The 18,671-nt window shown below is 38.8% G+C and overlaps 1 protein-coding gene across 4 annotated transcripts in view; it reads right to left on the reverse strand.

Moving 5' to 3' along the window:
- Positions 1–18,671, reverse strand: part of LOC124792827 (protein PRY1-like) — a 542,115-nt gene that overhangs the window by 34,174 nt on the left and 489,270 nt on the right. For all 4 annotated transcript variants that reach the window (XM_047257973.1, XM_047257971.1, XM_047257972.1 and 1 more), the window contains 6 exons: positions 13,228–13,378; positions 11,181–11,233; positions 9,584–9,763; positions 4,485–4,692; positions 2,379–2,526; positions 1,285–1,456 (listed from right to left, as the gene is read on the reverse strand). In XM_047257973.1, the coding sequence (XP_047113929.1) occupies positions 1,285–1,456; positions 2,379–2,526; positions 4,485–4,692; positions 9,584–9,763; positions 11,181–11,233; positions 13,228–13,378 (912 nt within the window). The remainder of the gene's footprint in view (positions 1–1,284; positions 1,457–2,378; positions 2,527–4,484; positions 4,693–9,583; positions 9,764–11,180; positions 11,234–13,227; positions 13,379–18,671) is intronic.

Raw genomic sequence — 18,671 nt, forward strand, 5'->3', positions numbered from 1 at the left:
CTGACTTGCATTGCCTCAATAATCACTAACATCTATGTGAGACTGAATTATCACATTACTTTAATTCTATTGTGGAGCAACAATCATACATTGCAAATAGTTTGACTACAACCTAAACAATATCCACTTATTTCATATGTAACTTATATTATTAATGGAAATTGCCTTCCAAAACTCATCAAAAATTTTACAATAATCCTATCATTCTTGTGGTTCAAATGTCTTCTGTTAACTAAATCTTTTTATACAGTCATCTACAAACACTGTTCTTATGTAATCTGCACAGTTTGCTCTTTTTTCCCACCTATCTCATTTCTCCTTTTCTTTAAGCATTTTTTCTCAATGTGTTGATCTAATTAAAGAAACACTAATTTTTCTGAAAATGTGTAGATGACTAAAAACATAGTAGTTTCAAATGTCCTTTATCACTGATGAGACAGAAATAGATTCACAATCTATCAATGTTAGACCTTCATCTTAGAGTTTCAGTTGTTTATTTTATACTGCATGACATTAAAATATAACCTTCAAATTATTCTGTGCAGGGTAGACAAATGAGGAGAGTACAGAATATAACTTTACTGTAGAAATTTACCAACTATCATGGATGGCAAGCATTTGAAGTCTGTTTGAGAATTAACTTTTTACTCTAAGTAGATCGTTTCCTGCAGTTACTGTATATCGTAAGTTAAAACTGAATGCTGCAAGGGATTCAAACCCAGATTTCTGCTTTCATGGATAGTGTACTACCAGTTACTCCATCCCAACATACCAGTGGACTGAAACAAAGCTTCGGCTTGTCACAAGTTCCTGATTCTACCACTTCCTCAGTATCTTTTGACAGCTATCCACATTTTACAATGAATATTGATCTCAGCTGAACTGAGAATTTAAAACCACTTTGGTCCCATAAATTCACATTTTTGGCAGTGAAAGCCTGCATCAGTCATCAAAAATACTTGTAAAATAAAAAAATAAAAAGAAGCAAAAATCATTGCCCAAATTTCACAGATGGTGGCTGTTTTTATTCTGTGCTTCTTTTTCACTGATACATCATTATTTGTGCATGGTTCATCACAAAAACAGATGCAGTAAGTTACTTGACAACAAAAGTCTGAGTAATGTGCCTGCAAAATGGTAGTGCTAACTGGCCAACTGTCACTATGATTCATAAGTAAATCTTACTTTCTTTTGATGAGCTGCTCATATTTGACAAGAACTTAGTAACCCTCATATATTTTATATGACTTTCAGTAATCAGTAAGACAAAGTGCCATTAAATACCTCTTTGCTTAATTTCAAATCAGGTACCCCATGCTTTCTTCTGTACTCATTGTGGATCCTTAGACCCTCCTCTGCAAAGTCTTCATCACTTGCACTCCCATTAACAGCAGATCCATTAACAACAGCACCATACTTTACTGGAGTCTTCTTAGCCTTGTCCTTAGGGAATCCTCTGAAAATAAATATTACAGAACTTTATTCAATTCATATTTTACTCAAAACTATAAATATAAACTATGAAGATGGAAGTTGTCACACTAGGCTTCTGAAATACTTGTGCTTCAAAAGCAAAATCATCCACATAGATCTACCAAAAAAGCTGCTTTATTAACACGAATACCTTGACATGAAACTAAAGAAGCATGGTATCTTAGATGACTGTAGATCAATGTCTACACCTATGTCTTCATGTATAGTTGCAGTCTGCTTGCCTGTAGTGGATGACATTTCAGCATATTCTATTTTAGTGCCTATGTCTTGCACAAACAACTGGAGACATGATATAATTAACTGATTTCATTAAGAAGCAAATCTTTCTCAGACTTAGTCAGTTTAGACAATAAAATTTTTATTTTAAGTTCATTGCTTCTCTCACAATAATCTTCATGTCAATTATGTTCAACTTCCATTAACTGCCATTCGTTTTGAATTGCCACCAACTCTGTTTCTGTTTTGAGTAACTTTTAATATAATTTCCCAGACTTCAGTATATTGTTTGTCATGTATAGTGCATGTCCTAAGGTATGTCTGAATCTGAACTGTAGTTTTAATATAAAATGATATGGTATATTTCTTTAACTAGACAAAATTTCTCTCTCACATAGGAGGAATGCATACTCCCAACTCATGAGGCTGCAATATATGATGTCCGTAATTCTCTATTTTGTTACTTGATTTCGGTATATGGATATCTCATACTTAACATAACTTGAGCACTCAGAATCATAGAAGAGATCCAACTACTCAAATGAAGTAACATCTAAAAATTGCTCAAGTTTGTTTTAATTGGAAATGATAAACAGAAACATTAAAACTATCAGCTATATGAACAGAAGTTACTGAATTCTAATATCTAGGTTTGACTAGGTACATACCCCAGTGGTGGTACATTTTCAGCAAAGCTTCCAAGGAAATTGCCTGGTGGTGAATAGTTTGCAACAACAAAAACTTGGCCACTGCGACTTCGTGCCACTGCTACTCCTAGCTCCTCGCTGTCTCTCCATACAACCTGGCTAAAGTGCCCTGAAAATGTTTAAAAAGATATTTTTAATCACGTAAATCATACATCACCTCTGATAATTAATTTTAAGAAACAAACAAATAATATCATTTAAAGTAGATGTATTCTAAAAATAATTTAAAATGTAATGTAATGATAGTAAAAGGTGATCTGTATGACATATAGCCTTACTGATTTTACCCCTGTTCACATTGGTGTATAGGATGTATGAGTCTGGTGACATACCATCTCACTTTTGGAAATATATCACCAAAACAATTCTGAAGACTGCAAGAGCTGACAAGTGCAAGAATTATTGCACAATAAGCTTAACAACAGCCCAAGTGTCCAAGTTGCTGACAAGAATAATATGCAGAAGAATGAAAAAGAAAATTGAGGATGTGTTAGATGACAATCAGTTCAGTTTTAGGAAATGTTAAGGCACCAGAGAGGCAATTCTGATCTTGTGGTTGGTAATGGAAGCAAAACTAAAGAAAAATCAAGACAAGTTCATAGGATGTATCAACATAGAAAAAGTGTTCAATAATGTAAAATGGTGCAAGATGTTCAAAATTCTGAGAAAAATCTATAGGGAGAGACATGTGATATACAATATGTACAAGAGCCAAGAGGGAATAACAACATTGGATGACCAAGAATGAAGTGCTCGGACTAAAAAGGGCATAATACAGGGATGTAGTCTTTAGCCCCTACTATTCAACCTGTACATCAAAGAAGTAATTATAGAAATAAAAGAAAGGTTCCAGAGTGGGATTAAAATTTAAGGTGAAAGGGTATCAAGGACATGATTCACTGATGACATTGCTAACCTCAGTGAAAATGAGGAAGAATTACATGATCTGCTGAAGGGAATAAACAGTCTAATAAGTGCAGAATATGGATTGAGAGTAAATTGAAGAAAGACCAAAGCAATGAGAAGTAGCAGAAATGAGAACAGCGAGAAACTTAAAATCAGGATTACAGGTCATGAAGTAGATGAAGTTAAGGAATTCTGCAATCTAGGCAGCAAAATAACTGATGATGGATGGACCAGGGAGTACATCAAAAGCAGACTAGCACTGGCAAAAAGGCATTCCCCACCAAGAAAAGTCTACTATTATCAAACATAGTTCTTAATTTGATGAAGAAATTCCTGAGAATGTATGTTTGGAGCACAGCATTGTATGGTAGTGAAACATGGGTTGTGGGAAAACCGGAACAGAAGAGAAGCAAAGCATTTGAGATGTGGTGCTACAGACAAATGTTGAACATAAGGTGGACTGTTAAGGTAAGGGATGAGGTGATTCTGCACAAAATCAGAGAGGAAAGGAATATGTGGAAAACACTGACAAGGAGAAGAGACAGGATGATAGGACATCTGTTAAGACATCAGGGAATGACTTCCATGGTACCAGAGGGTAAAAACTGTAGAGGAAGACAGACACTGTAATACAGACAACAAATAATTGAGAATGTAGGGTGCAAAGGCTACTCTGATATGAAGAGCTTGCACAGGAGAGGAATTTGTAGTGGGCCACATCAAACCAGTCAGAAGAATGACGACACAAAAAAAGAAGAGTGAGTTCTCTGATGATCCATTTTTCTCAGTTAACTCTCTAATAAGCCTTGGGAGTGTGCTTTACCTCAGATAACTTTTCTGAATGAGGTTACTAAAATATAAATTTTACTAATATATACATTTTAATTCTGAGAACTCACATCTACAGTATCAATTTCAAGAATAATATATTCATTATGCATTTTTTACAACAAATGCACAAACAAAATATTTTTCATTTGCTGAACAAAACTTAAAATTCAGAAACTCATACAACTAATATTAAGTTTCCAGAGTCCTTTTGAATATTACTTAAATACAACAGAAACACTCAATCTGCCAACTGTGCTCTGACCCTCAAAACTACAGTCATGTTGTTACTCTTAATTTTTCTTCTTATGAAATTCATTCCAGGATAATTACCTGATTTTAAATCACGTGGTTCTCTCCCAAAAGGATGATCCTTTATTTCACTGTACCAATGATCAACAGGCTCTCTCCCAGTGACTTTGTGAGCTCCACTAGATGACCAACTGCAGAAAATGTTTTCTCCATAATCAGAGTTTTGTCGATGTTCTGAGTGACCTTTCTGGGCAAGATGCTTGGCCCATTCTTCACTGTATTTACACAGCTGTAGGAGGAAACAGTGAAACCTTTAGCAGCAATAACAAATTTGACTGGGAGACAATGCAAATTTCAGAAGGAGGCTGGTGTGTAGAGAATTATTCATTTTCCCCTGAACAGAGTTGTGTGTCCGTAGAAACTGGAAATTCTCTCTGCTCTTATGTAACGGATATATTTTACTCCTTTTACTTCTCTAAAAATTAAGCTCAGAGGTTTACTTTACTTGACAGAACATTGCTTTACTTCATTTACATATTGACACAGCCTGTATAATCAAATAAGTCAGGGACTAAATCAAAATATTTTCAGTTATTAGTAACTTATGTGACAAACACAAGGAGTAGAATGAGGAAAAAAGATGCAAATATTTGATCAGATGGAGAAAATATAAGTTACCTTACCAGAAGACTAAATGGGTGGTAGAAATCAAAATTCGCTAGAAACATGTCCTCATAGCTTCATTCTACAGCATAGATACTGATGATAAGTGCAAATAATGACAGGCATGGCTACATTATTATTGTTGCTTCTGTGTTATTAGCTGATCAAAATATTATTTCACCTGGGAGTGATGGTGTTTTGATTGGCTTATTGTGATTTTTTTATAAATATATCTGAAGAGGACATGCTGAACCACTTGGTAGTATATGCACAACTGTCTTCGAAGTATTCACAATATGATGTGTTTTCCTTGATTACCACAGTAATTGTTTACTGTGACATCACCTCATGTTTCCTTTAATGCCCACAGGAGAGCAAGTGCAACAATATCACGGCCAGCAAATACATGCTTTCTCTAGGTCCCTCTGTATTGTCAATATACGATCAGTCTGTTTTTGAGGCATCTTTGTTATAAGGTTTATGACAGTCTTAATACTGTAAGTGGCGTCTTGTTACCATTGGCTGTATAAATATTTAGGAAAATGGCTGTCATTGTTATGAAATATGCATGTTATGATTAATAAATATGTTTCATGACAAGAGGCTGGACTAATTTCATTTGTCATTCTGTGAACCTATGTAAAGCTGAAAATGGTAATGTATGTTAGGTTGCACAGCTGTGTCACAATATGTTTCCAGACAGAAGGCAGCACAGTCGTGCAACATCTGCTGCTGCTTACCATCATATTCCTGAGACAGAGTCTGTAGTGCTTTGAACAGTGGAAGGAGATATACCAAGACCTAGTTGTACACATAACAGAAGGACCACATTCTGTAGGCTACTGATCAAGATCAAGCCAAGTATCAGTACACAACTTCTTGTCATCGCACATAATACATCTTACGGTACTACACAGAGGGTATTTCATGGTACTTTCAAACACAAGGATTGGAACTTTAATAGTGGCAACTATTTATTTACAGCTCATACAAAATATATACACGTTTCAAAATTTTACTGACCTTCAAAGTAGTCACCAGCACTGTGTATAATCCATTTCCACCGATGTGGAAGTCTAAAGATACTCTTAGCAGTGTCAGTTGTGTTGACAGTTTGAGTGGCGCAGTCTATTGCCAGACGAATATGTAGCAGTTCTGGAGCGAATGCCGTGATGTATTTCCTTCAGTTTAGAAATCGAGTTGAACTCACGAGGGCTTAAGTCAGGGGAGTGCAGTAGGTGGTATAGCACTTAGCAGCCCCATCAGTCAAACAAATCATTAACAGCTTGCACTGTATGTGCTTGAGCATTGTCCTGCAAAATGATGGTCAGGTCCTGCAGAAAGTGTCATCACTTCTGTCTCTAAGCTGGTCACAGGCTGTGTTCCATAAATGAACAGCACAGAGAAATAAATAGATAAATAAATAAATAGTTGCCATTATTAAAGTTCCAACCCTCGTATTTGTGTCAGATTCGATCTATACAGCAACTTTAACCTCCTGTTAACCAATGATACAACTACTTTCCACCAGTGATTTATTGCACTATCTGCTGGTCCATGGTCCAGTCTCATTTTGAGATGAGACAACATTTGGAAGAGATGGAACAGCATATTTCCCTGACTGACAATTAATTATTGGCAGATGAAAATTATCATGGTAAAATATTGTGAAAAGGAAAGTTGCTACTCACCTTACAGAAGAGATGCTCAATCGCATACAGACACAACAAAAACTCAGTGTCAGAGTTGTGTTCATGTGAGTGTGTGTGTGAGCATTTGTCGTCTAATTTTGACAGAGGCCTTACTGGCCAAAAGCTATATTTGTGACAGTCTTTTTGTTGTGCCTATCTGCGACTCACCATCTCTACTATATGGCGAGTAGCAACTTCCTTTTCACAATGTTGTCACATTCCATCCTGGATTTTCCATTATCATCATACAATTGAATTAGACACCAGTTGCAGTTTGATGCGTGGACTGGTACTACTCAGAACTGTCTGTGGTAAGTTCATGTGCTTTACTAGTTCATCTTATAGGTGCTACCTAAAATGTCTATTCAGAACACACTTCCAGGTTAGCTACAGGATGCGCCCCTGAAAATACATGAAAGCATGTGGTTTGTGCATAATGGAGCTCCAACACATTTCAGTCACTTTGTTATAAATACACTGAATGATATCACCCATGATGCATGGATAGGTGGGAAATTAGTGGATCCATTATGTGCACCTTCTCCCAGAGCTGGCCATTCCAAAGCAGTGATGCTTTATAAACATATCTTGAAAGTTCGAAAAAACATTTTCCATTGTTGAAGGATATTTGAAAAGGTGGAATCAGACAGGCACTATATCCCAAACCTAGTCTGCAAACAAATTTCCTGCAGCCTATCCTCTCACAGCCCCGGCTCACTTACCACCACAAGAATCACCTACAAAGGAGCACCCATTCTCAACCAGTACCACACTGGGCTTAAAAAATTGAACAATATCCTTCACCAAGATTTTGATTATCTATCATCATGCTCTGAAATGAGGCACATCTTACCACATATCCTTCCCACACTCCTCAAGTGGCGTTCCATTACCCACCCAACCTACACAACATCCTAGTTCATCTCTATGCCACTTCCTTTTCCAACCTGTCTCCATAGGTTCATACCCTTGTGGCAGACCTACTGCAAGATTTACCCAATCCACACATCCAGCACTTCCTGCTCTAGACCTGTTAAGGCCTATCCTGTCTGAACAGAGGCAGGGCTACCTGTGAAAGCAGCTATGTCATATATGAACAAAACATATTTAACCAGATTTTGTAGATGACATAAATCTGGGATTACAATAATTTTGTGGTGCGTACATTTAGTGGTCGCCATTAACATGTATGTGTACTTACTTCATGAGAAACTACAGAGTGGTTTGCTATTTAACACAGGGTGTACAACCTAGAGATCAGAAACTTTACTTAAACCAGTTCACTCTCCCCCCCCCCAGTTCCTGCTACCCTCCTGCATCTAATGTACTAGTGGTAAAAAACTTCTACCAACAGAATTCAAAATGGGTATGTCCAAGTTGAACATTTCCAAATAGCCTCTTTTAGTAAACAGCTGGAGTTATTGTACAATATGCTTTAAGGAGGACATAACAGTGAATAATAAAAGAAAATATATCCAATTTTTAAAATCATAAAACAGAATGGCAGGGTCACTGCCTAATTTCAAGAGGTAAACTTCTTGTATTAATGATACAAAGAAATTAAGTACAAGAAACTATCCCAGTTTGCAGCTAACCTTGGGGAAAAGAGAAGGATAGTTTGGTGAAGATTAGAAAAGTGGGGCATGCCACTCTCAAGAGAACTATATACAAACTGGGTGACCAACTTTGTTCACCTTTCACGTGACTGTAGTACAAACTTAGATGTAGAAAATACTTTTGAGGCATTTATGCGAATTGAGATTTGAAGTTTTATGATCCTATTCAGTACCATGAGAAAAGTACCTGTCAAATAGTGCATGACATTATGTGCAACTGGCTGAACTGGCAGAATGCAAGTCTGCCCATGCTGCACTCAAGTCTAATCTTCCACCAAACACTTACATCACCACAATGAATTACATTTCTTCAGAATGGAAAAGCAACAGCAACAACAACAACAACAATAATGAAAATAATATGAATAATGATATCATAGTGTTACATTCATGGCAAGATATAATAAAGATTCTTTATAAAAATGAACCTTTATTCATGCACAAATCACAGTGAAGTGATACTGTTCTATAACTGCTTTGAGTAATGTACAATGTATTAGTAATTCTTTCGGAGCATCAACGGAAAGTAGCTGTGACCACTATTTGTGGAATGGGCTGTGGTTGGCAACTTTCCTACCTGTTGCATTACAGAATATGTCATTTCAATGTTAGAATTGGTCTATTTGCTAGTGAACCACTCAGGAGCCTTGTTTATTTCTGTACACTGCACAGATTCATTTAGTGTGTTTTAAAAATGGAGGCATTACCATGACCTCCAACAGCAACTGAAGAATAATAACAAATAATGACAAGTCTCAAATGCAGTAGGGGCTAACATCTAGTCTATTGCCTCAGCCAGTAATGCTGATGCTATAGATGCTACCATATGATATTCAACAGGCTTTGATTTCTCAAAAAATGTTAAAGAAGTGCATTGTATTAGGACAGAAATAGTTACACATAAGTACCTACTACTGTCACGTGAAAGATGGGCAAAATGAGTTACACATTGCACGCATGCCTCTCATAAGTTTTCTCAATTGAATTTTCCTTTGATACAATCTTTCCAGTTTGGTAGATGAATGTCATCCAGCCAACAATGCCCAGAATTTTCCTTTGATACAATCTTTCCAGTTTGGTAGATGAATGTCATCCAGCCAACAATGCCACAAGACTACTTTAAGCATTTCATATTAGTGAATAAGTATTTTTAATCAGTTTTGCCAGCAGGATTGATTTGCCTTATTTTATTCGAAGGAGTTAAAATCACCTTCTTGCTTAGCCTCAAGGGTGGAACACCATGCTTCTCTCTGTACTCATTATGGGCATTAAGACAATCTGTTGCAAAATCAGCATCACTTTCCATAGATTCAGTTGATGCTGCACCATTTGTTGTTGGACTAACAGGCTTCAATCTTGATTTCAGTAAACTCAGCTGCGTTTCAGCTTTCTGTAACAAAATTGATGATAGTATTAATTGTGTCATAATTCACATCATATATATTTGCTTCTGTCTTATACATGCACTACCTGATCAAAAGTATCCGGGCAGCCCTCTGTAATGTGAAATTGACCAGCAGATGTCTTGAGGGATGGAACCACCAGTATAAAAGGATGCAGCAAGTGTTGTGTTGTCAGTAGAGTAGCAGTAACAACAGACTCGGTCAGTCAGGAGAGCTACGTGACCTTGAACTTGGACTAGTCACTGGGACATTTCAACCCCACTAAATCTGCCCAAGTTTATTGTTGTGATGTGATTGTGAAGTGGAAATATGAAGGAACAACCATAGCTAAACCACAACCATGCAGACTACATATACCAACGGACAGCGACTGTTTAGCACTGTGAAGGTGGTTGTGAAAGATCGCATGAAATCAGTGGAAAGAATCACTCACGAGTACCAAACTGCTGCAGAAATCCAGCTAACACAATGTCTGTGCGTAGCGAGTTAAAAACAGTGGGGTACAGTGGTCAAGCAGTGTGTCACAAGTCGCACATCTCTGTAGTCAATGCTAAGCGACGCTTGAGGTTGTGTAAAGAGCAGCACCACTGAACAGTGGTTGAAATGATTGATTGGGAGTGATGAGTCATGCTATAACTTGTGGCAATTTGACAGAAGGGTTTGGGTGTGTCGGATACCTGGAGAACATTAACTGCCATCATGTGTATTGCCAACAGTGAGGTAAGGAGGAGACGGTGTAATGGTATGGGAACGTTTTTCATTGTTAGGTTATGGTAGTCTTATTCTGCTTAAGAAAATACTAAATGTGAAAGGATATGACTACTTTTTACAGCATTGTGTACTGCGTATAGTAGAGGAACAGTCGGGAGATGATGATAGTTTGTATCAGTGTAACAATACACCCTGCGAGGCAATAATTGGTGGACAATATCAATCCTATAATGTACTAGCCTGCCCAGAGTCATAGCCTGAATATTAAGGAATTGTTAAAATGAGTTAGAATGTTGACTTAGCTTCAGACCCCTGTGCCCAGCATCACTCTCCTCCTCTAGTTTCAGCTCGTGGCGAAAAATGTACATTCCTCCACAGACATTCAGGCACCTAATTGAAAATGTACCCAGCAGAATTTAAGCTATCATAAAAGCAAAGGGTGAACATACCCTATACTACTGTTCACTAATAGGTGTCCGGATACTTTTGATTACATAATGTATTAAAAGAACTAAAGTAGGCCAAACTTCATTGCCTTTAACTGAAATATTGCAGATGTTTACAAACTGTATATGGCTCCTTGATACCAGTCTACATTTTCATGTAGTCATGAGCTGTACTACACAGAAAGCACAGCAGTCAAATGCTATTTATATAACTACTAAAGTGTTTCTGCTTTAGTTGTAAATTTACCTTTGGTGAGGGAATATCTGGAGATACACTAGGAGAACGAAATTTTGAAGTTCCTGTAAAATAAAATACAGAGACACAGCTTTTTTAATTGCTAATGTAGAGGCCAGGAAAATACAGCAAGCTATGCATAATATACAAATGCATAAGTACAGTATACAAATTGTTTGTAAAGATCTCTATGGCAACGGCTCTTCCTAGCTCTGAAGATGGCTATTGCTTTTTGCCTACAGCCATTTGAGTGTCACAATTGAAAGCTGTCAAAAGGGTTGCTAGGTATCAGGGACTTTCTTACTCAGTGTTTACGACATATTTGTGTATGTAGGTTCAGCAGTTTATGTAGGCATTTTCTGTGAAATATATTGTGAATACAGTTAGTAGAAAAGAAGTAATAAATTTAAATATCATGCACAATGCGGCAGTTTTCCGTGCATTTTAGTGTTCATGACGTCTTATATCCTGAACTGTGATAGGTAGATGGTTATTATCCCCACAGTCATTGTTACCTAACAGTAAGGGATGTGTGTTCCATGTTGAACATACACACTTGTACTGATGAGCCAGAACATTCTGAGCACCTACCAAATAGTATGTCCACCTTTGGTACAGGTAACTGAGGCAACATGTCATGGCAAGGAACCCTTGAGGCTTGGTAGGTCACTGAAGAGAGTTGGCGTAACATCTGCACACCAAAGTCACCTAATTCCCATAAATTCTGAGGAGAGAGCAATGAGCTCTGATGCCACATTCAAACACAGCCCAGCTGTGTCCAATCGGGTTCTGATCTGGTGAGTTGGGAGGCAAGCACGTCAATTGGAACTCACGACCGTGTTCTTCAAACCCCTCCATCACACTCTTGGCCTTATGACATGGTGCATTATCTCACTGAAAAATGCCACTGCTATCAGGAAACATGATCATCATGAAGGAGTGTATATTGTCTGCAACCAGTCTACAATACTCCTTGGACACCATGGTGCCATGCATGAGCTCCACTGAACCCAAGGATGCCCACATGAATGTTTCCCAGAGCATAAGAAGTTATTGGGTTCATCAGAGCATGCAATGCTCTGCCACTGTGCCAACGTCCAATGTCAATGGTCTTATGGCCATTTCAGTCATAGTTGCCAATCTCTTGTTGTTATCACTGGCATATGCATGGTTTGTTGGCTGCGGAGGTCCACTATTAGGAGTGTTCGGTGCACTGTGTGTTCAGACACACTTATATTCTGCCCAGCATTAAATTATTATGTTAGTTACACCACAGTTTACCACCTGTCCTGTTTTACTAGTCTGCCCAACCTACGATGTCTGACATCTGTAATGAGGGGTGACCACCCAACCCTCATGACATCTGGACATGGTTTCTCCTTGGTATTGTCAAATGCTGAAGACACCACAGTACTCCTAGAACAACCGACAAGTTATGCAGTTTCTGAAATGCTCATCCCAAGCCTCCAGTGATCACAATCTGCCCTTGGTCAAAAACAGATAGATCATACACCTCCCCATTCTACAAACAGACAGCATGCTCACTTATTCTACATGCACCATGTGTGTGTTTGACTAGCAGTCATTCCTCACCAGCTGATGCTGCTATTGCCTGGACAGGTTTATATCAATAATAGGTCAGTTGTCATAATGTTCTGGTTGACCAGTGTACATACATCCATTTTTATAACCTGTATGGAGTTAATAGACAACCCACAGATGCAACATAGTGCATTTTTTTGAGTAATTTTGTAATTGATGCTTTCTCCCTATGTTTATGTTAAGAATTTTAGTATGAATTATATGTGTTGCCACACAGCACAAATGGAAGGAACTGTCATCCCAAGAATTATTATGAATCACACAACCAGGCCAACATACACATCTGCTGATGAAAAGAATGGTAAGACTAAAAGATAATCAAAATCAATGCCAGATATATCTTTATGATAACCATATGTGCATGTAAAAATAATTGTGATGTGACTCATGTGCATGAAGGAAAACACGCATGTAAAAGTACAAATACAAGGCTAGAAAATTAGGAATCATTCCATACCATTTTGCGAAGGTGTGCCAGGAAGTGAGGCGAGTAGATCCTGTGGCATTCCTTTGATAACATCTCTCTTTTCAGAAGTAATCACTTTTTGTGGACGGTGTCCCATGAAGGTCTCCACAGTCTCTCTTGTAACTGTTTCAAATTTTGGTTCCTTAAAAAAATAGAAGCAACCACCATGAGGATCTCTGAATAAACCACCATAAGGATTTTTGAATAAACAGAAACATGGAAAAAGTAAAAAAATACCATTAAATACTGATACACTATGTGATCAAAAGTATCCAGGCACTCCCAAAAACATACTTTTTTCATATTAGGTGCATTGTGCTGCCACCTTTTGCCAGATATTCCATATCAGCAACCTCAGTGGTCATTAGACATCGTGAGAGAGCAGAATTGGGCACTCCACAGAACTCATGGACTTCGAACAGGGTCAGGTGACTGGGTGTCACTTGTGTCATATGTCTGTATGCGAGATTTCCACATTCCTTAACATCCCTAGGCCCAGGTTTCTGATGTGATAGTGAAGTGGAAATGTGAAGGGACATGTACAGCACAAAAGCGTACAGGCCGACCTCATCTGTTGACTGACAGATACCGCCGACAGTTGAAGGGGGTTGTAATGTGTAATAGGCAGATGTCAATCCAGACCATCACACAGGAATTCCAAACTGCATCAGGATCCAGTGCAAGTACTATGACAGTTAGGCGGGAGGTGAGAAAACTTGGATTTCATGATAAAGCGGCTGCTCATCACAGTGGTAAATACCAAACGATGCCTTGCTTGATGTCAGGAGCAAAAACAATGGACAATTGAACATTGGAAAAATGTTGTGTGGAGTGATGAATCATGGTACACAATGTGGCGATCTGAAGGCAGGGTGTGGGTAAGGCGAATGTCTGGTGAACATCATCTGCCAGCGTTGTAGTGTCAACAGTAAAATTCGGAGGTGGAGGTGTTACGGTGTCGTCATGTTTTTCATGGAGGGGGCTTGCACCACTTGTTGTTTTGCATGGCATTATCACAGCATAGGCCTACATTGATGTTTTAAGCACCTTCTTGCTTCCCACTGTTGAATAGCAATTTGGGGATGACGATTGCACCTTTCAACGTGATTGAACGTTCATAATGCACAGCCTGTGGCGGAGTGGTTACACGACAATAACATCCCTGCAATGGACTGGCCTGCACAGAGTCCTGACTTTAATCCTATAGAACACCTTTGGGATGTTTTGGAATGCCGATTTTGAGCCAGGCCTCACCAACCGACATTGACATCTCTCCTAGTACAGCACTCCATGAGAAATGGGCTGCCATTCCCCAAGAAACCTTCCAGCACCTGAGTGAACATATGCCTGCAAGAGTGGAAGCTGTCATCAAGGCTAAGGGTGGGCCAACACCATACTGAATTGCATCATTACCGATGGAGGGTGCCACGAACTTTCAAGTCATTTTCAGCCAGGTGTCCAGATACTTTTGATCACATAGTGTATGGAAGTAAATGTATTTCTAACACACAAATTCTGGTATTGATGGACATTGTTCAAAACTGTACCATTTGTGAGCATTATTATTACAATTATAGAAACATTTATTTACTTTAAAATGCTGAAAAATATGAACACTTTCATAAAAATTGCAGTGAAATATTGATGACTCACAAAACAGTATCAGCAGTATCATATTATCACATTTTTATTGTGCCTGCATACCATTCACCCTTATTGTAAGGAACACTTGTAAGAAGTCAAATGCAGTAAAGATTTCACAAGATGATAAATATGGCATAGGAGAGAGAATCACTGTGAAGATCTTAGAGAAGCAGCATAGAGCTCACTGTTAGGTGAAGAGTCTCATATATATGCACAGATGTAGAACAATAACAAAATTAGCAAAATCAATAATCCTTCGGGAATTTATGCTTTGTAGGTGTCCAACTGAAATATGATGACAGCCTTCTTTGTTAGATGTTTCTGCATCATAATTTAGGCTATTAAATTGCACATATATTCACATCTGATGCATTGACATCCTTGTACTATTTCTATTTGCTCCCAGATAAGGAAGCCACTTCTCTGGCTTGCTAGCAGTGCAACCAGCTTATCAAAGATGGTAACATCAAAACCTTGAGTGGCTACTTTACTATTAATGTGTTACGGAATACCCCCAGCCAGAGAGTTTGACCAACCATATACTTCACACTTCCAGGAGTTACAGTTCCCCATCAAGGACAAAGATCCTGCTCAGAACCACTTCATTCTGAGCAGCAGTTCTAATTACGTAAATCTGCAGCAATCTCATGTCTCAAACAGATTCTACCCGTATACTCATCGCCAGTGCCAATGATTGTTCTGGAACTTCTCCCAACACAGCAACTCAAGGCAGCCACATCATTGTCTTTAAATTCTGTACAGCCCACTGCTGATTCTTATTTCAGTCTTCTCCTTTTTTTCCTAGTTCTATCCCATAGCTTCACAGATGGGCACGTTAATTTGAATTTGGCAATGTTAGTAGTCGATGGTGACTGGATGCATTCCCTGATACTGTAACCTTACTTACCCTCCCGCCCCTCACCCACCCCACCCCAGGATGGAAACTGTGTACCCCAGCGATTACATCTAGTGTTTCAAATCGTGGAAGTGGTCTGCTAACACATGCAGCTATCCCTCCTATCTCCGGTGCTTATTTCAATACTCCATATCTTTTAATTTTTGTTCCTGTCATTTGTCAGTCCCTCAAGCTGAAATCTTTTTCCCAGTGTCTTAATTTGCTTTTATCATCTTTATTAATCACAGCAACTCCTACTATGCCTTGAACAATATTGTTGTGCAGTCCAGAATTGTGTCAGTTTTTTTGCAGCTATAACACTAACAAAACGTAAGTTATCCAGTTAAATGCTGTCCATATCAGACCCAATATTTGCGGGTATAAATGCGGTTGGTATCCCTGCAGACGCCCGTGTTTAACGTGTAGCTGCAGGAAGTTTCACTGTTGTCTGTCTGTTCATTATTGTTCAGTGCTGTATTGAGTAGAACGTTGTGTCGCGCAGTTTGCGAATTTCAAGATGGTAGAGATAGAGGAGCAACACATCCACATTAAATTTTGCGTGAAACTCAATAAAATCCTTACAAAGACACCAAATGATGCAGGGAGCCTGTGGTAATTAATGCTTAAGCCGTACTCAGTGTTACAATTGGTGCACACGGTTTAAAAATGGCCGACAGAAGTTAAAGGTGACGCTCATTCAGTGCATCCTTAGACTTCGACCGACAACGCTCAAGTCAGGAACGTGAACGAAATTGTGCGTGCCAATCGAAAACTGTCAGAGAGACTGCAGAAGAATTTAACATTTCAGTAGGATCATGTCATGAAATCCAGACACAGCATCTTGGACTGCATCGTGTTGCCACTAAGTTCTTCCCGGGTTGATAGGCCTCAAGCGTCATTTAAACTGTTTGTCATTAGTTCTCCTTCACCACTGTGGAACGCTTTAAACAGCTGTCATTAATGCCCTGCATGCATTTCACACACACATTTAACAAGTTTCACACATGTTTGTACATACAGTACATGTCATTCGTGTCTCTAGCGAAATCCGCCCTGGAGTTTCATCTGAATTAAGAGCAGACGTGTAATGCAGTCAGTAACTGATTGTCGTTACGCGAAAAAGAACGGACGCTGCCAACTGTCAGATGCACCGCTGTTTTACACCATCCAACTGATGATATGGTATTACCTAAATCCAAAAAGTATTTCTCTCTCCTAGTGTCTGTCTCGTCGCATGGGCTCCGCTGTTTCTTCAACATTTCGCAATTTCATTTTATTTTAACTCTTTAACCATGTGCCCTTCTACCGCGACAGTTGTCAGTTAATGTGAGGCCCCCGTACACGATCAAACAATTTGTCAAACTTTACTAAGTTTACCAAATATTTGACACTGTACGCGCTGCTTAACGTATTTGTCAAACGCAGGGCGTGTTTTTGAAACATTCTGACTGCCAAAAAATTTTACGAGATGGCGGATATTATTTGTGTTTATGTTTCGCCGCATATGTTTGGTGAAAATGAGTTTTATTACAATTTATCTCCCTCTATCGTGAGTTTCCACAACTATGGAAGCTATTATGAAGCATAAAAATGAAACAGCACTGGCTATTACCAAAATGGTAGAGATGTCTCACTTTTACTAGTCATGTTACTCATTAGGCCTATGCAGGAAGAGGTTAAGAAGAAAATCGATAGGTACACACGAAATAAAAGTGGATGTGCAATAAAATTAAAAAAAAATCTAAATTCCTTGTGTATTGCCCGGACAGTACAGTATGTGTGTTTCCACATTTTGCTATTTTAGTAAACCGTCATTGATGACCAAGAAGAAGCTATACGAGCAAATCAGTCTACGAAAAAACAAAATTGTGTAACAGAAGCACGGCTTGTCTGTACAGTTGCACACAATACACTAATATACCACCTAATCTTATACACAAGTTGTTAAACTTGCGAGTTAGTCGGTCATTCGTGACGTAAGAATGACGTTTTTGTGACTGCTTGAGAGGAAACCTTAGCGCAAAGTGCAGCTTGTAATTAGTTTTAAAATTTTTAACGTCTGCAATCCATTGTAAGCAAGTATCGCCCAAATACCATCAAGTGAGATCCCGGATTTTATTCATGCATGACAGTTTTCTCTAAGAGAGCCTCTTAATTGAAACTGAATATGCACCTGACATCCTCGATGCTTCCTTCCGCCCCTTATCTCGCACTTACCCCCACCATGAACGCCAAAACAAAAAGGGAACCTCTCGCTTCGTGAGTCGTGACGATGAATCGAACATCTGACGTACGTTCATTGCATATTCATGCCATGAAAAGTTTACGAGGGGTTAGAGGGACCGCTTACATCATCTGTCTGCACCGCATGGACAGAATACGTAAGATGATGTGACGATACTTATATTTATCCTTCGGTCGGAGATTATAAATACATACTCTTGAGTCAGATTTACGTAACACGCACATTTCCCATCCGCTACCAAGATCCTGCACCTCAAACAAAGTACGAGGATCACCCAGAAAGTAAAGCACCACCTTTTATGTCATCCAACAACAATGGTACGAATGCGAAATTTAGGTAAGCATTATTTTAAGTTGCCGGAGTGCGCGCGCAAAATTTTCCATTACCTCCGACAGAAAGCGTAGCTGCAGCAATGTTTCAAAATAGCGTCATTGAATTTATCACTCTGGAGAAAGAAACTGTTGGGCATATTCACAAACGTATGTGGGCAGTTTATGGAGCATCTGCAGTCGACAGAAGTACGGTTAGTAGCTGGGCAAAGAGGGCGAGGCCATTACGAGAAGGCGGTTCGGCAGAGCTCCAAGCTTTGCAGCGTTGGAGGAGACCATCCAGGGGTGTCACACTTTACGAGACGCAGCTTGGTGATGTGCT

Source organism: Schistocerca piceifrons, chromosome 1, assembly GCF_021461385.2.
Source record: "Schistocerca piceifrons isolate TAMUIC-IGC-003096 chromosome 1, iqSchPice1.1, whole genome shotgun sequence".
In the NCBI taxonomy this organism is placed as follows: domain Eukaryota; kingdom Metazoa; phylum Arthropoda; class Insecta; order Orthoptera; family Acrididae; genus Schistocerca; species Schistocerca piceifrons.